The 27,592-nt window shown below is 44.9% G+C and overlaps 1 protein-coding gene across 1 annotated transcript in view; it reads right to left on the reverse strand.

Annotated features, from left to right (window-relative positions):
• Positions 1-243: 243 nt before the first annotated feature.
• Positions 244-27,592, reverse strand: part of TOM1L1 (target of myb1 like 1 membrane trafficking protein) — a 63,384-nt gene continuing 36,035 nt past the window's right edge. Inside the window, exons 6-16 of the mRNA XM_075278202.1 lie at positions 22,010-22,078; positions 21,217-21,333; positions 18,366-18,499; positions 16,692-16,746; positions 15,530-15,686; positions 5,501-5,603; positions 4,557-4,617; positions 3,127-3,364; positions 2,184-2,262; positions 1,405-1,474; positions 244-611 (exon numbers count right to left, since the gene is read on the reverse strand). Coding sequence (XP_075134303.1) covers positions 1,417-1,474; positions 2,184-2,262; positions 3,127-3,364; positions 4,557-4,617; positions 5,501-5,603; positions 15,530-15,686; positions 16,692-16,746; positions 18,366-18,499; positions 21,217-21,333; positions 22,010-22,078 — 1,071 coding nt within the window. The 3' untranslated portion in view covers positions 244-611; positions 1,405-1,416. The remainder of the gene's footprint in view (positions 612-1,404; positions 1,475-2,183; positions 2,263-3,126; positions 3,365-4,556; positions 4,618-5,500; positions 5,604-15,529; positions 15,687-16,691; positions 16,747-18,365; positions 18,500-21,216; positions 21,334-22,009; positions 22,079-27,592) is intronic.

A 27,592-nucleotide genomic window follows, 5' to 3' on the forward strand; every position in this document is an offset into this window, starting at 1 on the left:
CATTCGAGGACATCTGCTGAATAAAGAGAACGGATCGGAGGGATGTTAGTGGTGGAACGCCCTGTCCCTTCCCAAAAATAGAGGAAAAAAAAAAAATCACATTTCGTTAAAAAAAAATAATAAATATGACAAGTTACTGTGGTTTATATTTTATTTTTATATTCTATTTATATTTTATATTCTATTTATATTTTATATTCTATTTAATTTAAAAATTTTTACAATTTTTTTTTATATGGCATTAAGATAAATTAAAAAATTCTGACTACCTGCAGCCACCACTAGAGGGAGCAGAAGACCGAGCTTTATAATGATTTATTATTAAGCTCCATAGGAGCCATATTAGTCTGTCTGTAAAGGGCTCCCCCTAGTGGCCAGGACAGAACCCAAGAACATCTTGGTATTGGGGTCTAGTGGTAGCGGTATCTTGAGATTTGGGTAGAATTACAGCATTGATTTAGTATTTAAGGGGTTGTCTGGGGAATGATTCTTCCATAGTAGGTAGTCAAGGCAGATCTCCATGTCAGCTCTGGATTCCTGTTCACGTCAGACCTTTGAAATCGGTTGTTTTTTGACACCCATCTGTCCGTCCTCCGCAGTACGGTCACAACCTGTCACAGAGAGATTTGGTAATTAGAAATATATACTTCTGTTTGGAAGTGTCTCATTCTCATAAAAATTTCATATAATCTGCTATTTCTTTCATGGCAGGCTCCTCAGGGGCGGAGTCACTCTCTATACTTCCGAGGATTAGTCAAGGAGTGGTCTGTAATAGAGGTTTTTGGCAATTAGATATGTGCACTGCTCACTTTTGCAAAATTGCCATTAGCTTGGCAACAGCCCCATCCAATCTGGTGTGACCCCTCCCTTTTCAGGGGCCCCAAAGCAGTTGTATGGTTTGTCTTGATGGCCCATACATCGTTCTTTAAAGGTATCCACTTCATGTTAATGAGGCCTGGATATAAAAGATTATTGGTGGCATACACCAAGTTCTGAATCCTATTTCCAAATCTGGTGCAAAGATGACAAGTATTTGCCTTCTCTTATGGCGCCCCCCAGGGCATAATGGTGGACTGACTATATCATTTTGAAAAATGGTCAGAAATATCTCCCATTGTCATATATAATCCCAATCCTATGGTCATAATTGATGTTTTTTGAATCATGGCTAAACTGTTAATCTATTTCTTTCATGGCAGGCTCCTCGGGGGCGGAGTCACTCCCTATAGTGCTGAGGGATACTCAAGGAGTGTTCCCACATAAAAGCTTTTTTGATAACGTTTTTGAAGTTGACACAAAATGTGGAGACTGTAAATTGTCCTGGCCGCTGCTCTTGTTTTTCTAATCCAATATCACCTCTGCCAGTCTAAAATCTCACGGAGGAAAAAACATACTAATACTTACCACACGGGGGCGCTAGCAGGAACTCATTTTGGGTTTCCATGATGTGGGATCAATTTCTTCATAAATTGCCCTGAAAAAAAAAGATATTACCACCCTGTGTATACATCTAAAATTATTACAGTAGTTGTGAGAAATTTTTGTTAGAGATGAGCGAACACTATTCGGAACAGCCGTTTCGAATAGCACGCTCCCATACAAATGAATGGCCGCTTCCATTCATTTCTATGGGAGCGTGCTATTCGGAACGGCTGTTCCGAATAGTGTTCGCTCATTTCTACCTTACTCCTATGAGAGTAGATGAGATTCTTCCCTTTTACTTATATCTAGTCCCTGTAAGGCCGGGCTCTCATGGGGTTCTTTGGGACGGATTTTGAGGCGGACTCCGCCTCAGAATCCGGCTGGAAAAACCACCTCACATTGAATTCAATGGGTTCCTTTTTCTGCGACTGGGAACAAACAAAAAAGTAGCGATCTGCCCTTTCTTGCGGCGGAATCTGCTACGGCGGAATCTGTGTTGCCAACACTCCCTCCCGACTAGGCCCGTTCATTTGGGCCTAATCCGCACTTTATGTATTGCATCGGCATCCAGTCACGGCTAGCCGTTTTTTGGACAGGATTCTGAGGCGGCCTCCGCGTGAAAATCCGGTCCAAAAATCCCAGCCTAAAGGTTTCCATAGACCTCAGAAGATCACTGGTTTCTGTGGATTCGGCTGACTTATTAAAGGAGACCTTTCACCCCTCCACTCCTCCAGTTCTATATGTCGCAGTCGAGTACTCACTCTGTCTTGTTACCGTCAGCTAGTGGATCAAACTCCAAGAGTTCGTAGTAGTTGGGCTGTGGCGTGCTGTAATTGGAATCTGAAATATACATTACAATAAATATGGCGGACATAACAGCTTTTTTGATGAGATACCCTGTCTTCCCCCCTCCTCTCCCGCCTCATCTGCAGGAACTGACCAGAGGATCTCTAGTTTTCTGATATGTCAAGGCACATAAAAATCTAGTGATAGAAACTATCAAAGAATATGGTGGACATGGCTGTTTTCTTGATGAGAGCCGTACTCCGGCCTTCCCCCCCCCCCCCCGCGCCTCTCCCGCCCCATCAACGGGGACTGAAATCAACAGGGAATCTCAAGCCTATTATTATGTCAAGACACATAAAATATCATGCCGCATGGCTAACAAGAACTATTAAAGAACATGGCGGACATAACTGTGTTCTTGATTAGAGTGGTACTCTGTGATCCCCCCGCCTCTCCCGCCCCATCAGCAGGGACTGACATCAACAAGGAACCTGAAGCCTATGATTATGTCAAGGCACATAAAAATATCATGCTGCATGACTAATAAGAACTATGAAAGATTATGGTGGACATTACTGTGTTCTTCACGAGAGTGGTACTCATTCCTCCCCCTGCCTCTCCCGCCCCATCAGCATGGACTGACAACAACATGGAATCTCAAGTCTATTATGGCAAGGGACATAAAGATACCCTGCTGCATGGCTAACCAGAACTATCGAAGAATATGGCGGACATGGCTATATTGTTAGTGTCCTCCCCCCACCTCTCCCACAGGGACTGACCAGCTCTTGTATATTATTGCTGAGGGTAATAAGGGGTAGATAGTACACTCCCCTTATTGCCTACGGGGAGCTGAGACAACACTTAGCTTAGCAATTCCACCGGCCTCATAGACATTGAATGATTCCTTGATGTTACCTGTATTTTCAGAAGGTTTTTTATTAGATTCCCTTGCCAAGGGCACAACTGTAGGGCTCAGAGTCGGGACCGCAGGAAATAGAGGTGAATTTGTTTGTGCAGGTTCAAGAGGTGTCGACGGCGGAATTTGGGGCAAGATTCGAGTTGGAGGCTGAGAGAATGGGAATACAGGCACGGCACCTGGGACCCTTGGGAAGAAAGGGCTGGCTGCGGGTTGGAGTGGTGGAAGGAACGAAGTCTGTAAGAGAAAATAAATCAAGGCCATGAGGGCATCCACTAATATTTCCCCCCCTCTGGTACAGCAGGGCCTGTTACACCAGCATTATCAAACTTTGCACCATGAGAACTATATGGCGTTATTATATGGGCACTGCACAGAGGGGGCCCCAAGCAAAATCCTGTCTTACATTTTTGGGCTATGAACCATCTTTACAAGAACTGTCCCCAATTTGTGGGTCAAACAAAAAAATCCCCCCTTATTGGCCCACACACAATGTTGCCCAATTCTTTTGGCCCCATACACTATATTGCCCCTTTTTATGGCCTCCACGCAGTATATTGCCCTCCAAACATACTATCACCCCCATTTTTTATGGCCCCCCAGACATAATAGTGCCGCTACATATTGGATTATTTCAACAGGTAGCAGTTTATATTGTACTCGTCCATTCCCAATTCTGCCAACGGTCTGCCTCCATTTTGCCCTCTCCCCTTTACATGACCACCCGGGGCTGGGAGCTATTAGAGTTGCTGGGTCCTAACGGACCCGGATCGGGTTGACAGTGTAGCTCAGGAAGCTGCATTAGGGCTCGTTCACATGGGCACAGAGGGGGCAGATTATGGCGCGTAATCCACGTCATAATCCGCCCCTCACAATGGAGGTCTATGGAAAAGTGGGCTGCCCTTTCTCCAAGCGGATTCCGCGGCTCGTCGAGCCATGGCGTCCGCCTGGCGGCAGCAACCTCCGGTCTCGGCCCATTCATTTGAGCCTACTCCGGAGGGGGAAGCCGCGACAGTCATGGCAGGCGGGTTTTGGCCCGAGAGTGACACAGCTCCCTGCGTCACTCTCGGTGCCAAAATCCACCATTACGCCCCCCCGTGTGAACTAAGCCTTACTCCTATAACTGAGGCTAATGTATCATTCCCTGCTACTGGGGAAATCAGCAGAAAAAAGCCCAAAAGTTATGTTAAAATGCCCCTCAAAGGTCTATTATAGGGGTCATAAAAAGACCACGCCCTAGCCCGCCCTACACACAGGAACACAACATTACGTATCACCTACATAAAACTTACCAAAAAGAGGAAAAAACTATTTAAAAATCAAAAAAAGTGAAAAACATGCTTCTCCTTTTTGTTTAAAATAAATACAAAAATAAAAACAATGTAAAATAAAGCCGTATCGTTTGGATTGTCTCATTACATGGACTTACGTTGTCATACAGGTTTCGAGGGGGGAGAATCGGTAGTTGGTTCTGTCCTCCATATGGAAATCTGATTAAAAAAGTTGACAGAATAATGAGAACACATCTCTGAGCTGAAATTATACATGTAGCAAACACGTAGACCACTGGGGTACCCTTCTTCTGTAGATTGTCAGTGGTCCCAGGGGTCCTCCATTTTAAGTGATTTTTGGGTCTGTATAACCAACTATGAATGTATTGATAATGACTTAAAGGGATCCTATCACACAAACACATTTTTTTCTGAATAACATGTTGGAATAGCCTTAAGAAAGGTTATTCCTCTCCTACCTTTCATTGTCTTCTCTGCGCCTCCGTTCCGTAGGAATCCTGTTTTTTGTCGGTATGCAAATGAGTTCTCTCGCAGCACTGGGGGCGGTCTTCAGCTCTCAAACAGCACTGGAAGCGTCCCCCAATGCTGTGAGAGAACTCTCTCCAGTGCCGCCTCCATCTTCGTCAGCAATGTCTTCTTCATCCACTTCTTCTGGCGCAGGTTTCAAACTTCTAGGCCTCAGCAGAGAAGACTGCGCATGTTCACAGGCCACGAGAAAATGGCTGCTTACAATACTGTATAAGCGGCCATTTTCTTGTGGCCTGGGGGCATGTGCTGTCTGCTTTGCCCGAAGCCTAGAAGTTTGGAAGAGGATGAAGAGGGCATGCACAGTCTGAGTTCTCTCGCAGCACTGGGGACTCCCCCAGTGCTGTGAGAGAACTAATTTGCATAACGACAAAAACTGGGATTCCTACGAAACGGTGGTGCGGAGAAGACAACAAAAGGTAGGAGAAGAATCGCCTTTCTTAAGGCTATTCCGACATGTCACTCAGACACCCCTTCCCCTCACTACCCCACAATCCTGAACATTCCCTTTAATATCGTGTCTTTAAGAATCAGTATAAGCTCAGTCTGTACTTACGGAGTAGTCACGGCCTCCTTTAGTTCCATCAGGTCCATTTGTGGATACATAAAGTTACTTTGGTTATCATACGTATGAGGCTGCGGCTGTGTGCTGCCGGTATCTGCAATAAATGACAGAATATAAAAAAAACCAAGATGGACTGATGATGTCATCAGAACCTTCCTAGTGATAAAATAACTCACCAACCCAAAAATTTGATTAGATCACACCTAAAAGTGGACATTTCACCACCACCACAAACTCTAACTCTTTACATATATCAATAGGCCCAGCTCCACTGATTCCAGCACAGTTTGATTTTTTTTCTCTAGCCCCCACCATTCCTGAGCAATCATTGCTGTTAATTTCAGCACCCATTAAGCGCTCTACTGCTAGGACTGCAGTCCTGGACTAGAACAGATAGTCTGAGATTCACCCACCTGAAAGTAGGGAGCCCAATTGCTATATTAGGTACAGAAACAAATAATACTGATTGTTCAGGAATGGTGGGGGCCAGTCTTGGCTAGCTGGTAGAATGTGAAAGATAGTGGAATAGCACAATGAGAACATCAAAGATGCAACAAAGCTGCTGCTTATGGAGTAGGCTGAGTGTGGTCACCATAGGGGGGGGGGGGGCAGATTTGCCTAAATCTCTCCTTTCTATTCTGGAGGTCAGAGAAGCCCCACGCCACCTTTGTTCCAAGGAGCTGCTATAGTGGCAAGGGGGGCATAAGAGGTAAAGTTTGGGTTGATTTTGAAATATCAATCTGGGGGTCTCCTATGGATTTTCCATCGAGTAAAAATAATGTTGAGGTGTGCATTCATGGGGGTGAACAACTTTTGGGTAGGTCCTACTGATTGCCAACTCCTAAAAGAGAGTCCTTGGAGGGTTGTGGCACGATTTTCCTAGAAGCGGATCTAGAGGTAGATGGAAGTTAGTCTTGTCCACAAGCTTGGGAAAGCTCTTAACTTCACTTGCTTAGAGTTCCTGGAGGAATACTTATCTCCAACGCCTAAAAGAGTGTCCTTGGAGGGTTGTGACCTGGCACAACAGTGGCTTTCCTAGTAGCCATACAAGAAGGTTAGATGGAAGTAAGACCTCAGGGAAGATCTTAACTTCACTCACTGAGAGTTTCTAGAGGCCTACTGATCGCTAACTCCTAAAAGAGTGTCCTTGGAGGGTTGTGACCTGGCACAACAGTGGCTTTTCCAGTAGCCATACAAGAGGTTGGATGGAAGTAAGACCTCAGGGAAGATCTTAACTTCACTCACTGAGAGTTTCTAGAGGCCTACTGATTGCCAACTCCTAAAAGAATGTCCTTGGAGGGTTGTGGCACGGTTTTCCTAGAAGCAGACCTAGAGGTAGATGGAAGTTAGTCTTGTCCACAAGCTTGCTTAGAGTTCCTGGAGGAATACTTATCTCCAATGCCTAAAAGAGTGTCGTTGGTGGATTGTGGCCTGGCACAACAGTGTCTTTCCTAGTAGCCACGCCAGAGGTGGATGGAAGTTAGACCTCAGGAAAGATCTTAACTTCACTCACTGAGAGTTTCTGGAGGCCTACGGATTGCCAACTCCTAAAAGAGTGTCCTTGGAGGGTTGTGACCCGGCAGAAAAGTGGTGAAGCTGAAGGTAGATGGAAGTTAGTCTTGTCCACAAGGTTGGGGAAAATCCTAACTTCACTTGCTGACATTTCCTGGAGGAATACTTATCTCCAACGCCTAAAAGAGTGTCGTTACTGGATTGTGGCCTGGCACAACAGTGGCTTTCCTAGTAGCCACACCAGAGGTGGATGGAAGGAAGACCCCAGGAAAGATCTTAACTTCACTCACTGAGAGTTTCTGGAGGCCTACTGATCGCCAACTCCTAAAAGAGTGTCCTTAGAGGGTTGTGGCACGATTTTCCTAGGGGCGGACCTAGAGATAGATGGAAGTTAGTCTTGTCCACAAGCTTGGGAAAGTTCTTAACTTCACTTGCTTAGAGTTCCTGGAGAATACTTATCTCTAACCCCTAAAAGAGTGTCCTTGGAGAGTTGTGACCTGGCACAACAGTGGATTTCCTAGTAGCCATACAAGAGGTTGGATGGAAGTAAGACCTCAGGAAAGATCTTAACTTCACCAACTGAGAGTTTCTAGAGGCCTACTGATCGGCAATTCCTAAAAGAGAGTCCTTGGAGGGTTGTGGCACGATTTTCCTAGAAGCGGACCTAGAGGTAGTTGGAAGTTAGTCTTGTCCACAAGCTTGGGAAAGATGCTAACTTCACTTGCTTAGAGTTCCTGGAGGAATACTTATCTCCAACGCCTAAAAGAGTGTCGTTGGTGGATTGTGTCCTGGCACAACAGTGGCTTTCCTAGTAGCCACGCCAGAGGTGGATGGAAGGAAGACCTCAAGAAAGATCTTAACTTCACTCACTGAGAGTTTCTGGAGGCCTACTGATCGCCAACTCCTAAAAGAGTGTCCTTGGAGGGTTGTGTCACGGTTTTCCTAGAAGCGGACCTAGAGGTAGATGGAAGTTAGTCTTGTCCACAAGCTTGGGAAAGATGCTAACTTCACTTGCTTAGAGTTCCTGGAGGAATACTTATCTCCAACGCCTAAAAGAGTGTTGTTGGAGGATTGTAACTCGGGACAACAGTGGCTTTCCTAGTAGCCATGCCAGAGGTGGATGGAAGGAAGACGTCAGGAAAGATCTTAACTTCACTCACTGAGAGTTTCTGGAGGCCTACTGATTGCCAACTCCTAAAAGAGTGACCTTGGAGGGTTGTGACCCGGCAGAACAGTGGTGAAGTTGAAGGTAGATTGAAGTTAGTCTTGTCCAGAAGCTTGGGAAAGCTCCTAACTTCACTTGCTTAGAGTTCCTGGAGTTATACTTATCTCTAACCCCTAAAAGAGTGTCCTTGGAGGGTTGTGACCTGGCACAACAGTGGCTTTTCTAGTAGCCACGCCAGAGGTGGATGGAAGGAAGACCTCAGGAAAGATCTTAACTTTACTCACTGAGAGTTTCTGGAGGCCTACTGATCGCCAACTCCTAAAAGAGTGTCCTTGGAGGGTTGTGACCCGGCAGAACAGTGGTGAAGCTGAAGGTAGATTGAAGTTAGTCTTGTCCACAAGCTTGGGGGAAATCCTAACTTCACTTGCTGAGACTTCCTGGAGGAATACTTATCTCCAACGCCTAAAAGAGTGTCCTTGGAGGGTTGTGACCTGGCACAACAGTGGTTTTCCTAGTAGCCATACAAGAGGTTGGATGGAAGTAAGACCTAAGGAAAGATCTTAACTTCACTCACTGAAAGTTTCTAGAGGCCTACTGATCGCCAACTCCTAAAAGAGTGTCCTTGGAGGGTTGTGGCACGGTCCTAGAGGTAGATGGAAGTTAGTCTTGTCCACGAGGTTGGGGAAAATCTTAACTTCACTTGCTGAGACTTTCTGGAGGAATACTTATCTCCAACCCCTAAAAGAGTGTCGTTGGTGGATTGTGGCCTGGCACAACAGTGGCTTTCCTAGTAGCCACGCCAGAGGTGGATGGAAGTAAGACCTCAGGAAAGATCTTAACTTCACTCACTGAGAGTTTCTGGAGGCCTACTGATCGCCAACTCCTAAAAGAGTGTCCTTGGAGGGTTGTGGCATGATTTTCCTAGAAGCGGACCTAGAGATAGATGGAAGTTAGTCTTGTCCACAAGCTTGCTTAGAGTTCCTGGAGGAATACTTATCTCTAACCCCTAAAAGAGTGTCCTTGGAGAGTTGTGACCTGGCACAACAGTGGATTTCCTTGTAGCCATACAAGAGGTTGGATGGAAGTAAGACCTCAGGAAAGATCTTAACTTCACTCACTGAGAGTTTCTGGAGGCCTACTGATCGCCAACTCCTAAAAGAGTGTCTTTGGAGGGTTGTGTCACGGTTTTCCTAGAAGTGGACCTGGAGGTAGATGGAAGTTAGTCTTGTCCACAAGCTTGCTTAGAGTTCCTGAAGGAATACTTATCTCCAATGCCTAAAAGAGTGTCGTTGGTGCATTGTGGCCTGGCACAACAGTGGCTTTCCTAGTAGCCACTCCAGAGGTGGATGGAAGGAAGACCTCAGGAGAGATCTTAACTTCACTCACTGAGAGTTTCTGGAGGCCTACTGATCGCCAACTCCTAAAAGAGTGTCCTTGGAGGGTTGTGACCCGGCAGAACAGTGGTGAAGTTGAAGGTAGATTGAAGTTAGTCTTGTCCACAAGCTTGGGGGAAATCCTGACTTCAGTTGCTTAGACTTCCTGGAGGAATACTTATCTCCAACGCCTAAAAGAGTGTCCTTGGAGGGTTGTGACCTGGCAGAGCAATGGTTTTCCTAGAAGCGGACCTAGAGGTAGATGGGAATTAGTCTTGTCCACAAGCTTGGGGAAGATCCTAACTTCACTTGCTGAGAGTTCCTGGAGGCCTACTGATCTCTAACCCCTAAAAGAGTGTCCTTGGAGGGTTGTAGCCTAGCAGAACAGCGGTTTTCCTAGTAGCGGACTTAGAAGAAGATGAGGAGATATGAGGACTTTGCCGCACAGACACCGAATATTTCATTTTTGGGTTTGTGATGGCCGATGAAGGTTCAGGAAACTTGAGGACATTTCTTCAAAAATTCACTGTGATGGTAACAACGCAACGTAAGGTTTCTATGGCAATGATGCTTTCATGACATACGAGGCTCAATAACCTTCGCATTAACCCTTCCAGCAACACGATTCTTGGGGCCGTAAGGTTCATATAACAATAGTAAGTGCTAAACAGAACATAAAGGGAAGTTTGGTTTCCTGAGTAACCAGTTCTAGGGTCAGGTAAGGAGAGATCGAAACGCGCAGGTAATTGTTAGGCCTGACACCTTGGTTATCTTGATAACAGAAGTTGTAGCGCCCATCTGACCTGTATGTAATAACACATCTGCTAAGGGTGTGAGGTGAACCCATCCAGGGTATCGTATATCCAGCTCTATATATCCATAGTATATCCGGAGCTGTAATCCCGTATACGTATTATATGGCGTTATACAAGTATATATAGTACATGGCGACACGGAAAAGACGGCGAAATGTTATCGTCTTGTCTAACTATCAACATGCAATGAAAGCTTCTTGATAAGGGTTGAGCGACCGGGATTGGAAAAGATCAGATTCCGATCTTTTCCCGCGGGATCGAGGTCGGAGGTTATTTCCCACAATGCTTGGCTACTGGCCAACCATTGTTACCTGTTCCCACAATGATTGACCAGTAGCCAAGCACTATGGGAAATAACCTCTGACCTTGATCCCGCGGGAAAAGATTGGAATCGGAATCCGATCTTTTCCGATCCCGATCGCTCAACCCTATTCTTGACATGTTTCGAGGGCAATGATCGGGGCAAGTGCTCAGTAAGCGGGGGTTGTTAGGGTTACATTGTGAAGGGGCTCTCGTAAAATGTCACGGGGCCAGAACGGGATTTAGGTGAACCCTAAATCCCAACCAATAATGGGGCAAAGCAAAGGCAAAAGGGGCAACTACCCATTAGGCTTAACCTTGTGACCTACATCATCCCACCCCAATAGGTGCACCATGTGGTAATGTTATTTACATACAGGGGTAATATCCGGGTATGGTATGGCAACATTATTTAGATACAGTAGTAGTATAGGGTAGTGTATTACAGCATTATTTAGTTACAGGGGTAATATAGGATTACGCCTGTAACTACTGTATTATTTAGATACACAGGTAATATCTGGGTACTGTGTGGCAGAATTATTTAAATACAGGGTAGTTTCTGGGCACTGTATAGCAGCATTATTTAGATACAGGGATAACATTTTGACACTATGTGGCAGCATTACAGAGATACATAGGTAGTATCCGGGTAGCGTTATTTAGATACAAGAATAAAATCTTGGCACTGTATGGCAGGATTATTTAGTTATGGGGTAATATTTGAAACTGTATGTATTATTTAGGTATAGACATAGTATCTGGGGTTTGCATGGCATAATTATTAAGATACACGGATAATATCTAAGTGCTGTATGGCAGCATTATTTAGATATAAGGGTAGTGTCTGGGTACTGTGTTTCAGTATTATCTTTTCAGGTACAAAGATAGTATCTGTGAACTGTATGGCATAAGTATTTAGATACATGGTAGTATTTGGGATTGTGTGGCAGCACTATTTAGATACAGGGTAGTTTGTGTGTACTGTATGGCAGTATTATTGAGATACAGGGATATTATCTTGGCACTTTATGGCAGACATATTTGGATACAGGGCCAATTTCTGGGAGCATTATTTACATTCACAGGTATTATCTGTGTACTATTTAGCAGCATTATTTAGTTACAGGAGCAGTATATGGTTAATGTATATTAACATTATTTAGAGACAGGGGTAGCATTTTGGAGCTATAAGGCAGCATTATTCAGATACAAGAGGGGTATCTATGTATTGTGTGGCAGCATTATTTAGATACAAAGGTATTATCTGGGTACTATATGGCAGTATTATTTACATAGAGGGCTAATATCTTGGTATTATATTTCAGAATGATTTAGATACTGGTTAGTATCTTGGCACTGTATGGCAGTGTTATTTAAATATAGAGATAGTATCTAGGTACTGTATAGCATAATTGCTAGATACAGGTAGTAACTAGCGATGGTATGGCAGTATTATTTAGATACAGGTATGTTATCTTAGCAATGTGTATCATCGTTATTTAGATACAGGGGTATTGTCTGTGTACCGTGTGGCAGCATTATTTAGATACTGGATTAGTATCTTGGTACGGTATGTCAGCATTATTTAGGGGTATTATCCGGGTACTGTATGGGAGTATTATTTAGATATTCATATATTATATGGCTCTTGGAATTGGATCGTTCTTCATAATGTGGGCAGGTCTTAGAGCCCGCGGTTACATCGGCATCATCATCACGATGACCCGACTGATATATAGGCCAAGCTGAGACACTTTGCCCATCCCTGCTACAAGAACCGGCAAGAAATAAAAGGACTTGTATCGATCACTCGTTTTCTTCTTGAACTTTGCAGATGTGATGGACAGGAGCAGCGAGGCGGCCATTGTGTTAGATAACACCGCCATGCCGGAGAGGTGTGTGCACTTACATTAAGGTCATTCCGCCTGAGCTCTCACTCACATGGATCAATAGCAATGTGCACGGAAGCTGCAAAAGCCCTCACCACAATGACAAGAGAGCGAGATAGAAACTCCTGAAGAAGCCGAGCTCTTCTAATAAATGGCCGCTTATAAAGGTTATGTGGCGGCATCATGGTGAGAGATGTAGCAGTGCTGGGCGTGTGATCCAGTACAATACTGCGGTATGTTCACTAAACCAGAAGATCTTTCTATAGCCACTCACCATGACACTGAATCGCTGGTCCTGTTGTCACCTAGTCATTGGGCGGGAGACCCAAACCATGTGCCCAGGGTGTGAGGACCTCGCACTGCTACGTATTATTCGCAGCTTTACATGGGACTGCCATTAACCCCACTAAGTTATATCATGAATGTGAATCAGGAGGGTATTATGTCCTATTGTAGGTGTATGGAGACTACCAGGGAATTCTGGGGAAAGATAGGCAAATATCTTTTCTTGATGGGAAAAGGAAAACTGTTGCTCTAGCGCCACCTTTTGAAATGTACTGACAATGCAACTCCAAAATGCACACCGCCAAGATTCAGCGGGACAGTCCTGGATCTCAAGCGCTGTCCCAGCTTCGATTCATCTGTTTGCTCCTGGCACATATGAGTTGAGTACATGGTGAAGCCGAGAGCTGTTGCACCCTCATTGCCACCATTTGGACCCTGTCCATGCTCCTGGCAGGGACGAAGTAGTGATGTCACCATCTCATGCCTGCTGCCCCCTGAAGTAGTGTGGGTCCACAGGGTGACATTATACTGTATGACCACATTAAAGGGGGACATTATACTGCAGAGCCACATTGAGAGGGGCATTATACTATACGGGGCACAATGAGCAGGGCATTATTGGAGGGGCTACAGGGAGGCATCATACCCAGCGCCGCACCTCCCATGAAGTGACCTGAAGCGACCGCTTCAGGCGGCGCTATGCCAGGGCCCCGGGCCCTTAGTGTCACTGAGCGGTGGATTGGGGAGGCCGCTGGAGCAGCGCTGCTCCAGTGGCCTCCCCTCACGCTCAGGTAGAGAGCAGGTCCTCTCCGTGCCTGCTCTCTGCCTGCTAATGCCACTCCGCCACGCCCCCTTTGCTCCGCCCCCTCCTCCCGGTGGGGGGTGGGCGGCTTTCTGTCGTCTGCCTCGGGCGGTGAAAAAGGCAGGTTCACCCCTGATCATACCACAAGGACAATGATACCATGTCGGGGAGACAAAACGGGCATTGTACTGTGTGGGGGCACATAAGGACATGGTTTGGAATGGACAGAGCCAAAGTGGGCACTAGTGGGACAGGAGGCATGGCTTACGATACCTAAATTTGCAGATTTTTGCATAGTTTGGCCCTCTCTCACTCCTCTAACCTCCACTACCACCAAGGGCACTCCAACTACCAACAGGCCTCTGAAGGCTTACTAAAGGGAAGTGCCCTAGGGATACTCCTATAACCATTTTGGACACTGTACCCGTGAGGAGCGGTCCATGTGCAGCGTCCACAGCAACGTCCATGTGCAACTAGACGTGACACCGCGTTCTCATGATTGCGGGGGTCCCAACGATCACAAACTGTGTGCAGGTGATATGTTGTGACAACCTATTAAAATTCAGCCTGAAATTCTAAGCCCTGCTGGTTCTCTCCGTCCCCCCCTGTTTTGCCTGTGAGCTTTCCGGAGAACTCCCTGTACTACGTCCTTTTTACATACAAAAAGTTGGGCTCTATGACAGCTATTTGTACGGTATATCCTCCACAATGTGACAAGGACAAGGGATTCACACTCGGCAATGTGACAGGTAGGTGCTGGTTAATTACGCTTCCAGCGACGTGCCGGCTTACTCAGCATGTATGCGCCGCTCCCCGCGCACTTAGTAAGTCAGGCCGTTGTTCTGCCCTAAGGGGCCCAATTATCCGGCCTGCTGAAGAGGACACGGAGAACTCTATTGATTATGTATAGGAAGAAACGTCTTAAAGATCCTTTCTTAGGATTCTTCCAATTCCTTATGGCGTTCAAGACCCCTGCTTGCAGTCGATAACCTCTTAATGAGCAGGTTTTTTTTTCTCTTGTTCATTCGCCACTTTTTTGGCGATTTTTTGTAGTGATTTAATGGCCCAAATTTTTTAAAAAATGTTCTGAAATATTTTTCTTAAATAAATAGTGTTTTGAGACAAGTGGGCCAAAGTCTTCAAAAGATGTAAAAAATTGAGTTTTCGTATTAGAATTGGTTCCCTATGTTTGGATTGGTCATTCTGATAAGTAGTGTGTGTGGGGGGGATTTGTTTAGATTAGCGATTCTTACCCCTAGTCTTCATTCATTCGCCGACTCGGAGTGCTGCAACTTTGACATGACTTAAAAGGATTAAACGCTTTATCAAGCATGGAGCCCCTTGAAGTGGACTTGCATCAATTGCTCAGGAATAGGGCTGAGCGATTGGGATTGGAACAGATCGGATTCCGATCGGCGATCGAGCAAATTTCACCATTTGTATCGGAATTCCGATCCCAATCTTTTTAGACGGGATTGAGGTCTCACGTTCGTCCCACAATGCTTGGCTACTGGCCATTCATTGTGGGAAAAGCTAACATTAGGGTTGAGCGATCGGAATCGGCGATCGAGCAAATTTCACGATCGGGATCGGCTGGAAAATGATCAAAAATCGGATTTGAAAAACGATCCTGAAATCTCAACCCTACTCAGGATCTGTTGGGGCTACAAAAAAAAATTCCAACTGTGCTGGAATCCTTTCAAAGGGTGCAGAGATGGAGGGGGAAAGGTCGTTTTTAAGGGCAAGGTCACACAACATGAGTTTGATGTTAATACTGAAGTATTATCTGGGGAATCAGCTGCACCCCCTTATTCTGTGAATTAGTAGGGAGTGCAGCTTGTGAATCTTCACCGATATGTAATAAAAAGTTGCTTACCGAAAGTAGGAGCTTGCTGTGGATTGCCATTTGGCACAGGAAGGGGAACGCCAGCAGCATTCGGAGGATACCCATTAGTCTGGTTGTGCCCAGGCAGGGGGTCAAGGTTAAGTTCAATGAGTTCACTTGAAGGTGCCGAAGGCTGATTGATCCCAGTCTGAAAGGACAATGTAAAGTCATTGACGGTCACATCTTTGGATTGGCTTCCAATTGAACAAAGGCGCAGTAAGGCCTGACGTCTGAGCCCCACATGTCAAGCATATACGTAGGGCTTCAGTAACATGACAGAGGTCTTCTGACCTCCCTCATGTCCGTACACATCAGTGTCAGCATAATAGTCTGTGCCTTCTTCTATGGTGGCCCACATCTTTATAATGGCCTACATCAGAGCATAGTATCAGAAGTTTCTGATCAACTGCTAGCTGAAGGCTTTGTTTCGAGAGGGAGTAAGATCGCCCGCCTCAGCAAGTGAAGCTGATCACACATTTACTGTTTGGAGAGAAACCAGGACGTGGAGGCTCATGGTGAACCCTGAAGTGTTCTGACCCTTTAAAAAAATACATTTTCATCAAGTAGACGACCCATTTATACGGTGATGTTGAAAAGTTTTAGGCAGGTGTGGAAAAGATGCTACAAAGTAAGAAAGCTTTCAGAAATAAAAGAGTTAATAATTTATTTTTTTGTCAATGAAGTGAATGAAGAAAATTGGTAAATCCCATCAATATTTGGGCTGACCATTCTCTTTGGAAGAGGAGTCCTGGAGGGGATAGTCAGGACTCCACAGATATAGCCTTGGTCTCAACAACACCCAGTCTGTCTGGGATGACATGAAGAGACAGATGGATTGGAAAAAGCCTACACCACAGAAGATGTCTGCTTAGTTCTCCAAGATGGCGGCGGGAACGACCTCCCTACTGAGTTCTGCCAAAAACTATCTGCAAGTGCTGAAAAGAACTGATGGAAGGCAAAGGGCAAAGGTCACCCCAAATAGTGATTGGATTTCATTTCTTTGCATCTTAATCAACAGGTTTCTTTTTACCCCTTATTTTATGGGATTTTTTTCCACACCTACCTAAACTTTTTGTACATTATTATATGTCTCGTTCCTCTAACCAACATCCACCCCAAAACAAGACCGTGCCAATAGACTTAATGGACTTACCGCTCTTCCATCCACTCTGTTATCAGTCGCCTGGTTACTTCTATTACGTAAGAACCTGAAATATGCAATGAATGGCTTTAAGATTAAAATACTAAAGACATTACAATGCCGTGAATCCAATAATACCCAGAAGGAACCACTTAAAGGGGTTGTCCAGGATCAGAAAACCATGGCCCTTGACTAGGTTTTTGCCTCTAACCCTTAGGACTATGTTTGGTGCCTACCCTGTTCTCTTGGTGACAATCCTTGGTTCTGTTCCTGACTACAACTAACTCTGACAACTCAAGGGACCATAACCTAATAACCTTTCTGTGCCAAGTCCAAGATTTGTATTTGCTCGAAAAAGTTTGATAGAAAACAAACCATAAATTGGCTTAAAACATAGTAACACTCTTAGGGCTCCTAGGGACCTATCTATAAAACATAGTGTACAGTAGAATACTGTCAGGGTTCCTAGGAACCTATCTATAAAACATAGTGTATAACACTGTCAGGGCTCCTAGGAACCTATCTATAAAACATAGTGTATAACACTGTCAGGACTCCTAGGAATGTATCTATAAAACATAGTGTATAACACTGTCAGGGCTCCTAGGAACCTATCTATAAAACATAGTGTATAACACTGTCAGGGCTCCTAGGAACCTATCTATAAAACATAGTGTATGACACTGTCAGGACTCCTAGGAACCTATCTATAAAACATAGTGTATAACACTGTCAGGACTCCTAGGAATTTATCTATAAAACATAGTGTAGAACACTGTCAGGACTCCTAGGAACCTATCTATAAAACATAGTGTATAATACTGTCAGGGCTCCTAGGAACCTATCTATAAAACATAGTGTATAACACTGTCAGGGCTCCTAGGAACCTATCTATATAACATAGTGTAGAACACTTTCAGGACTCCTAGGAATCTATCTATAAAACATAGTGTATAACACTGTCAGGGCTCCTGGGAACCTATCTATAAAACATAGTGTATAACACTGTCAGGGCTCCTGGGAACCTATCTATAAAACATAGTGTATAACACTGTCAGGGCTCCTAGGAACCTATCTATAAAACATAGTGTATAACACTGTCAGGGCTCCTAGGAACCTATCTATTAAACATAATGTAGAATACTGTCAGGACTCCTAGGAACCTATCTATAAAACATAGTGTATGACACTGTCAGGGCTCCTAGGAACCTATCTATAAAACATAGTGTAGTATATTCTGTCTTATATATAAGTCTTATGTTGAAGATGCAGCAGTGTCAGAAGAGCTCTTGCTCCCAGTGTAGCAGCAGTAAGTTTTTTGTGTTTGTGTTTCAGCAGCCTCCTCCTCTCCATAGACTTCTATGTAAAAACTAACAGCTTGTTAAGTGGAGTAGGAAGCATATTTCTTTAATAAGATATATTACACAGTTTCTTATATTCACTTGTACTATTTGTTTATGAGAGTTTGGTTTATACTTGGAGGTTCACTTTAAGTGTGAAATAGGAGAATCTTTAGACTTCAGACCACATTAGATCTGGTGTGGGACTGAAACAATATTCCTGTGCAGTCTAATCTGGTGAGCTCTGATTGGGGAAACTGATTGACCAATTAATGTATCAGTTTCCAGGAGGAGTAACAGAGTAACAGTGAAAGAAAGGAAAAGTATATAAATGTAACTGTGTTACCTTGTGTGTCTGAGGAATATATTATTCAGATCATCATTGACTTGCACCAGCTCGATGATCACGTCCTCATTTTGTACAATTTCCAGAAGCTGTAAGATCCTGCTTTGCATTTCCCGGCACACTTTCTCCAGCTCCTGTCGGATTACAATGGAGATCCTCCGTTAATGAGTGACATGATAGCGAGGTAGAGATTGCTTTGTTAGGGGATGTCATTGGGCACAAGGTAAATAACGGGTGAGCTGACAATGGGACGGTTTGGTTGCTGACAATGCAGGCGGCGTATATTGAGGCGACTGATATGAATTCCTGTCCTGTTCTCATTTGTAGAGCCCGGAGGCACAGAAGTGAGAGCGCCTCATGTAAGCTGACAAAGCACCGCCACTACCATTGATCTAGACTCTCTGTGAGCGGACGGGAGGCAATGCCGGGCCAGAAACTGAGTATTAATAAGAGACTACGCTTCCTACATTGTTACCGAGAAGACTGCAGTCGGAAGAGATAAGAAATGTGTCGGGAACCGAAGAAGAAGCGAGAAGAATCAGCAGAGTAAAATATAGAAGAAAGGGGAGAGATGGAAGGAATTCAGGAGCTCAAAAGGTTGGGAGATGAATAAGGGATAAAAGGTAGAAGAAAGAAGCGGAGGTGTGGGAGAAGAGCCGAATTAAAGGGATGCTATACTTCATGCCGTTTAAACCCTTAAAGGGGTATTTGCATCTTGGCCAAACATGGCCGACATGAGACTATATGCAGAACTTTTTCATGACCACCATGTCAGGCGTATCTATTACCCCTATCTACTTCTATAGAAGTTACGGAAACAGCATAGCACAGCTGTCTCTGCGACTCCTGACCACTTCAGGGAAGCGGAGACAGGGCTATTCAAAGACTGAGATAGGTATATCCCTTTAAGGACTGAGACAATTTTGGCCTGCCTAAGCTGCCTATGGACATGACTATGCCCCTTCAGGACATTACCACAACCCTATTACATATCAACACTCCCCTTTTGGCCACCAAATGCGATGGCTATGCCCCCTTTTTGAATGTGCTTGGCACATAAGATGCCCAAGACATGTATAAAGTGACTGCTACCCTGATGGCCCGGGGATTTTTCCGCTTTTCTGAGAATCCACAAGGTCATGCCAATTTTTCGGGAGCCTCCTAAAGTGATCCACACACAATGATTGACACTAAGAGTCCTGATTACCCCGCCCACACACAGTGATTGACACTAAGAGTCCTGATTTCCCCGCCCACACACAGTGATTGACACTAAGAGTCCTGATTTCCCCGCCCACACACAGTGATTGACACTAAGAGTCCCGATTATCCCACCCACACACAGTGATTGACACTAAGAGTCCTGATTACCCCGCCCACACACAGTGATTGACACTAAGAGTCCTGATTACCCCGCCCACACACAGTGATTGACACTAAGAGTCCTGATTACCCCGCCCACACACAGTGATTGACACTAAGAGTCCTGATTATCCCGCCCACACACAGTGATTGACACTAAGAGTCCCGATTATCCCGCCCACACACAGTGATTGACACTAAAAGTCCTGATTACCCCGCCCACACAGCGAATGACACTAAGAGTCCTGATTACCCCGCCCACACACAGTGATTGACACTAAGAGTCCTGATTACCCCGCCCACACAGCGAATGACACTAAGAGTCCCGATTATCCCGCCCACACACAGTGATTGACACTAAGAGTCCCGATTACCCCGCCCACACACAGTGATTGACACTAAGAGTCCTGATTACCCCGCCCACACACAGTGATTGACACTAAGAGTCCCGATTATCCCGCCCACACACAGTGATTGACACTAAGAGTCCTGATTACCCCGCCCACACACAGTGATTGACACTAAGAGTCCTGATTACCCCGCCCACACAGCGAATGACACTAAGAGTCCCGATTACCCCGCCCACACACAGTGATTGACACTAAGAGTCCCGATTATCCCGCCCACACACAGTGATTGACACTAAGAGTCCTGATTATCCCGCCCACACACAGTGATTGACACTAAGAGTCCTGATTACCCCGCCCACACAGCGAATGACACTAAGAGTCCCGATTACCCCGCCCACACACAGTGATTGACACTAAGAGTCCCGATTATCCCGCCCACACACAGTGATTGACACTAAGAGTGCCGATTACCCCGCCCACACACAGTGATTGACACTAAGAGTCCTGATTACCCCGCCCACACACAGTGATTGACACTAAGAGTCCCGATTATCCCGCCCACACACAGTGATTGACACTAAAAGTCCTGATTACCCCGCCCACACACAATGATTGACACTAAGAGTCCCGATTACCCCGCCCACACACAATGATTGACACTAAGAGTCCCGATTATCCCGCCCACACACAGTGATTGACACTAAGAGTCCCGATTATCCCGCCCACACACAGTGATTGACACTAAGAGTCCCGATTATCCCGCCCACACACAGTGATTGACACTATGAGTCCTGATTACCCCGCCCACACACAGTGATTGACACTAAGAGTCTCGATTACCCCGCCCACACACAGTGATTGACACTGAGCCCCGATTATCCCGCCCACACAGTGATTAATACTGAGATTTTTTTATCTGTAGTTTTATTTATAACTTTATTGTCCATTTGTGGATATCTTTATACTTGAATATTTTTGTCTAAAAATGATTCATGAAAAAGCATTGTTTGTTGTATTTTTTTCTTTATCTCTTGATGCTATGTGATGAATGGAACAAATCTAATAAAGTATATTCTGTTACCTAACTATCCACAAACCCCGGACCATCCACATCTCTCCAATAACCAAAAATAAGATACCTGCAAGAGGTCCATGTCTTGTTGCAGCTCCGCTCCTGCGCTATTCTCGAGCATGATCTCCGACATGACTCTCACGTTCATCTTCACCACATCCAGCTCACTGTACAGTTTACCGATCTAGACAAAAACACCACGTTACATGGTCAGGGGCGTGCAACACTCACATAGGGGACCAACTTTTTACATACCCACCAACTTTTTGTTGGTAAAAATTGGGATATTGAGGATCCAAGATGGCCCCGACCTGCCTGGGAATGCCCACAAATGTTGTCCATTTTTGGACCATGACAAGTAGAAATGACTGGAATTGTTACTAAAACTTCAAGAAAATCCCGGCAAATTCAAGTCTTTTGCAAACAATTTTTTTCTACTACTAAATTGGAGATTAACATTGGCCTCTTGCCTACAACTAATCGGAGATATTCTAACCAGGAACCAAACTTTATGGGCCTGTTCATACTTCGGGAAATGAAGAGCAGGTAACTAGCAGGGGACATGGGAGAGGAGGGAGAAGGTGAAGAAACTCAGGGGTCAGATACTGGTTCTGATCATATGACCCAAAGTTGGAAGCAGTCTGGAAGTTCTGGGTTGATCACATACAAAACGCCACAGGAAGAATGTCATGATCGACTCCCCCCCAAAAACCTCCGTATTACCGTGTATGACATTGGAAGTCCCAAGCACCTCCATGCCAGCTCTATTACGACTCTCTACGACCTGTAGCTATAGTACCGCCATGTGAATGAGGCCTAACTAGACGTCCCATTTCGATAGGTTTAGACTTTGTTAGTACCTGTTCAGGTGAAAGATTCTGCATGGATGTCTCTGTTGTAGGTCTGTCAGATGTAGCTGGCTTGTCGACCTGAAAAAAAAGCAAAAACAACATTAGAAAGGATCATAGGTAATAAAATCTCCTGCCTGACATTGTTTAGATCCCCCAAGTGCAGCCAAAACATCTTTGACTAAGGCTAAAAAAAATCTAAACGTGTCCGGTGGTATCTGGTGGCAGATCCTTCAAGACCTGTAAGGTGCGGCCTCCATGGATTGGCTTTCTTGTTGACTTGTTTTTCCATTACATCCCACAAATACCCAATCGGACTGAGTTCTTGGGATTTGAAGGCTAAGTCAACACCTAGGACTTTTTGTCACGTTCCTCAGACCTGTAATGAACACTTTTTGTGGGATGTTAGGGGACATTATCTGAAGGCCACTGCCACCACTCTTTAGGTGGCACCGTTGACATGAAGGGGGATAGTACAACTGCCATGAAAGTAGGTCGTACCTTTCAGAGTAGCATCTACATGAATGCCAATGTCAAGATTTCCCAGCAGATCCCTGTCCAGATCTACAAGCCTCCTCCAACGGCTGGTGCCATGATTTCCCTAGGCAAGGGCCTGGCCATCAGACTAGGCCGCCTTCTTCTATTGCTCTTTGGTTCTTTTCGGATGCTCATGTGCATTTTTAGAAGCGGATATGGTTCGATATGGTGACCAATCTGAGACTACACAATGCACTATGTCTCCCGAATAACCTTTCCAGTACCTCTTCTTAGATCCTAAAGGGTAACCACTTCACTCCTTGAGCACCTCCCCGGGCCTTAGGCACCCAGGACAAGTTGCTCGATGACCAGTTGTCCTTCCTAGAACCAGTTTTGGAAAGTAGGCACTAGCCACTGCCTACTGGGAATACCCTACAACACCTACAGTTTTGGAGATGCTACGACCCAGATGGGGCATTTGGTCTTTGCCACAGTTGCAAAGTTGCTTATATTTGCCCATTTTTCCTGCTTACAACGCATCAACTTCAGGAACCGATGGTTCACGTGCTGCCTATTGTGTAAAACCACAGTAAGGATCTTGTTATTTCTTTCTACAAAAATGTTGTGGTTTTGTCTTGATTTTTGTAATTGCAACATAAAATGCTCATAAAAATACACCCTTAGGCTAAAGGCTACATGTTGCAGATCTTTCTGTTTTCTGCAAAGCCAAGAGTGGATTTAGTAGAATGGAGAATCATAAGAGCTTCCACTATGTTCCACATTCTCCTTGAAGCCGCTCTTAGCGTTGGCTCATAAACAAAAAAATCTAGCAAAATCTGCAAAATACAAATAATGCGTGACCTAAACCTAGGAACGGTTTCAGATAACCAGGGAGGCGGACTCCTACCATTAGAGTTACCTATGGCTATAGGAGTCCCTGCCTCCCCATACTATCATTACTATGGGACAGTACTTCGCAGGGATTGAGGGACTCCAAACATCATAGATGGTGGGAATCCACTTCCTCGCGTAGTGTTCATACAAATCCAACTCGTACTCGGAGTGAGTTTCATAGTGATATGAATCCTACCTCAATTTGTCTCCTATGGTTGTATAGACCAGAGGTTCCCAAACTTTTTTTCCTCGTAGACCACTTTCAAAATGTTACTGGTTTCGGTGGACCCTCTGCCGCTACATTTCTACCATATTCCCAAAACTCATCAAAAAAATGTGAAGATTGGATCCAACGATGGAAATTTGCGTCGCGGCTGAGTTCCCCTGGGGGTCCACCTGGACCACTTTGGGAATCACTGCTATAGACTATTGTTTTTCAACTTTTTCAAGTGAAGCCCCCTTTAGTTAGAAAAAGTCCTAATCGAGTCCTGACCCTCGAAGTAGGGATAACTTATATATGCTAACAAAATAAGGCTTGGTTTGGAGCTTTTGTCAACGTGACCCCCTCATTAGCTCCACATGTAATAGAATGAGCCCCTTAGTACCCCCACATGTAGTATAATAGCCTCTCACAGCACCCTCTTATGTATCACAATGGGCTCCATCAGCAACCCCCACATGCAGTGCAATATGGCTTCACACTCACTGGAGTAGCCAAGGAAAGACTGGTAAGCTGCATCCATTACTCACCATTCTGCTTTATGTGGACGTCACAGCAGATGTAAATGGGGTGCAGGGTGGTGAGTAATGAATAATGCTCACCACTTGACCCCCTCCATTGGGCCTGATGATCAGTATTGATGGACGTGCTCATTGTGCTTCTAAACTAAGGATGAACCTTGCAACCGTGCATGGACACCCATCCTGGGCAGTGGTTTGCAGCCTTGGCGCATACTCCCAGACTTTGGGGTGTATCCTCTGGGGTACGTGTACTGCAAGTAGAGGTCAACAGGTATAGGTGAAATCCTTCCTGGTTGTGGCCACCAATTGTGCGATCATTGGCGTCCGTCCAGCCATATGGCTACCACAGCCTTTACCTATCTGTAGTGCCCAGGTGGTCCGGATACGATGGGCAATGATAGGTTTCTGCAATCCTGATCCTACTAATTAGTAAACCTGCCCTAATCGTGTCTTAACAGAGCGAACACGTGTAACGTTCTGTATCTAAGATGCCGTCTGAACCTCCTTGGCATTGTTTCCGAAGCCATGTAATAAAATTATGATGCTATGCATGATGGCAGCCGCTGCGCTCATAAAAATGTTCCTGCCGACTCAGCAGCTTCTGGCTATTAAACAAGCCACGAGCGCCCGGCTCCAGAAGAAATCTATAAGATGAATGCATTTGTTTAAATAGGACGTGTCCAGTGGCGGCGCTGACAGGGTCAGGAGGACCGGGGGCTTCGACTTATGGATTCCTTAACCTTTAGAGTAAAGTATTGTCGAGCAGCAGAAATCTTTTATTACAATGGAAAGTCCTTGTAGGAAGTAACTTATTGTAATGTCGGCTTCATCGAGAGGAATAATCTGCAGTAGCTACATCTCATCTCTGCAGGTCATCTCAGCCGCTCGTGGCCTCTAACCCCTCGTCCGACCAATGTACATGAGACTAAATTGGATTAGAAATCTCTGATTTAAGAAAGAACGTATTGAAAGAACTACAAAGCCACGTCAAAATACAATGGAAAGCTGGGGTAAAACGAGGCGGGGACCCTACAGGCCTGGTTTTGATCTCTAAAAATGGGAAAACAGTCATTGGTCTAACTATAGGGGTGGAAGTGTTTCTCAGCTGTGACCAGGCCCATAACCCCGGGGGGGCCAAGTGGGTCCAGACTGGGCTTTTGCACCAGGGCCGGAAACCTTTCATTACACGCCATGATATTTAGTGTATGTGAAAGAATGTTAAGGCTATGTTTACATGTCAACATGTATGTTTGAAGCAGGAATCTGAGGCCGACACTCAAATGTTCTGAATATCCAAGTGAAGTTCCTTGGGCCCATCATATAAAATGGATCTGGGATCTCACCCTACAACAAGCCCTAGGAAATAGACCATAGGACCTTCAAATTTGGGTGTCTTCTTCTGCACCATTCCACTGGAGGATCCTCTGTTACTATGGTGGGCCAGTTTGACTCCAATGACCCCATTGTCATGAAATAGGGCTAATCCTTGACTTTTTCCTGTGTCTACGCATGTCGGCACGATCATTATTTTTGCATTTGATTTTTTCCCGCTGTATTTTTTCTGGACCGCGTGAATAGTGATAGAACGCCCCCCCCCCCATATGTTAGAGCTTACAGTATGGACAAGGTACTACGAAACTGTAGTCCATTAAAGGGGTCTTTAAGGGGATTGTGGATTTGTGGATTGAGTGCAGAATCCTTTAGATAAACAGCTAACATTTCCATGAGAATGTCTCCTTTTTCTAAAAGCCCTTTCAACTTCCTAAAGCTACACAGCGGGCAAGAAAAATCTTTTCATTCCGCCAAAGTATCTACTTTAAAGAATTTATTTCTTCAAGTCATCGAGTCCATAGGCCGAGAAGTGCGCGGAAAACATTTTATTTCTCTATCAATCACAAAAGTACATGTCGAAAAATGCTAAGGGACCGACACCGAAACCTCGGGAAGCCGAACACAAAAAGAGTCGTAAAATGTGCTGTAAAACAATAGTGCGCGGTATGGCGGCGATAACAAGACACAAAAGGAAAAAAATTGTAAAAATTTTTTTGCTCTTCCAGCCAGAGAGACTGTTGTGTTACGTCTACGTTGCGATAAATTACTTACTGATCTAATTTTCTCCGGCAGCTTGTACTATAAATATAGGGCCGGAAAGGTGAAGGATTTCATCCAGGAATGATTGCTCGGAGAAGATTGGGTCCTCCCAGACCATGTTATGAGGACAGTGAGTGCGCCGACAGCTGAGAGTTTATTACTTCGGGGCTAAGGGCCAGTCGTTGCAATGAGCTCCTCAATACAAGACTCCCAGGACTTCTGTTCCTGCACCCATTAACCCTAATATACAGTTACCCTATTACTTGTCCTTAAAAGGAATGGGTCCCCAATTTTTTAAATTTATTAATTTTTAAAAAATTATTAAACGGGCTCTATCAGCAAAATCATGCTGATAGAGCCCCACATATGTGTGAATAGCCTTTAAAAAGGCTATTCAGGCACCGTAAATGTTATATTAAACTACCCCCCCGTTTTAAAATAAAACCCTAAAAAAGAATGTGATCTACTTACTGATCGTGCACGCTGGGCGGGCATTCAGGGTGCGCCGTCTTCTTCATCCACGCCTCCTCTTCCTCCGATGTCCTCGGGTCCCGTCCTCCTCCGGCGCTCGCGAGCTGACATTGATAAAAAAAAATGGCCTGGGCGCCTGCGCAGTAGCCGTAGTAGAAGCCGCATGCTACTGCGCAAGCGCCCAGGCCATTTTTTTCAATATCAGTGTCAGTTTGCGAGCGCCGGAGGAGGACGGGACCGGAGGACATCGGAGGAAGAAGAGGCGTGGACGAAGATGAAGACACACCCTGAATGCCCGCCCAGGGTGCACGATGCGTAAGTAGATAACATTCTTTTTTAGGGTTTTATTTTAAAACGGGGGGGTTGTTTAATATAACATTTATGGTGCCTGAATAGCCTTTTTAAAGGCTATTCACACATATGTGGGGCTCTATCAGCATGATTTTGCTGATAGAGCCCCTTTAAAATTGAAATATATCATTTTTTCTGCACACGATTATGGAGGCGGCCATCTTGCCTGAGCTTCTCCTCTGCTCTGTGAACAGCGTTTAGTGAAACGCTTTACGGCCAGAGACACGATTGGTGCAGGGAGTGGAGCTTTCACATCATCCGTCAGTATTTTGTGGGTCATTCCAATTATGGCAATTCCAAATTGATAGAAATTTTTTGTTACGTTTTACTGTCTTAAAAAAATTCAAAAATTTGGCACCAGATTTATTTTTTATTTATACTATTTTTGTGGAATGTCTTATGTTTTTATTAAAATTTTTTTACGAGAGACAAAATGGTGAAAAAAAATTACTGTCCGATGGTTCTGATCTTTTTTCCCACTACGGCGTTCACCGCAAGTTTGTAGACCGGGAATTTTTGGACATGGGAATACCTAATGTGTATGTGTTTTACATTGTTTATTTATGGATC

The sequence above is a fragment of the Leptodactylus fuscus genome, chromosome 6 (genome assembly GCF_031893055.1).
Source record: "Leptodactylus fuscus isolate aLepFus1 chromosome 6, aLepFus1.hap2, whole genome shotgun sequence".
NCBI classification, from domain to species: Eukaryota; Metazoa; Chordata; class Amphibia; order Anura; family Leptodactylidae; genus Leptodactylus; species Leptodactylus fuscus.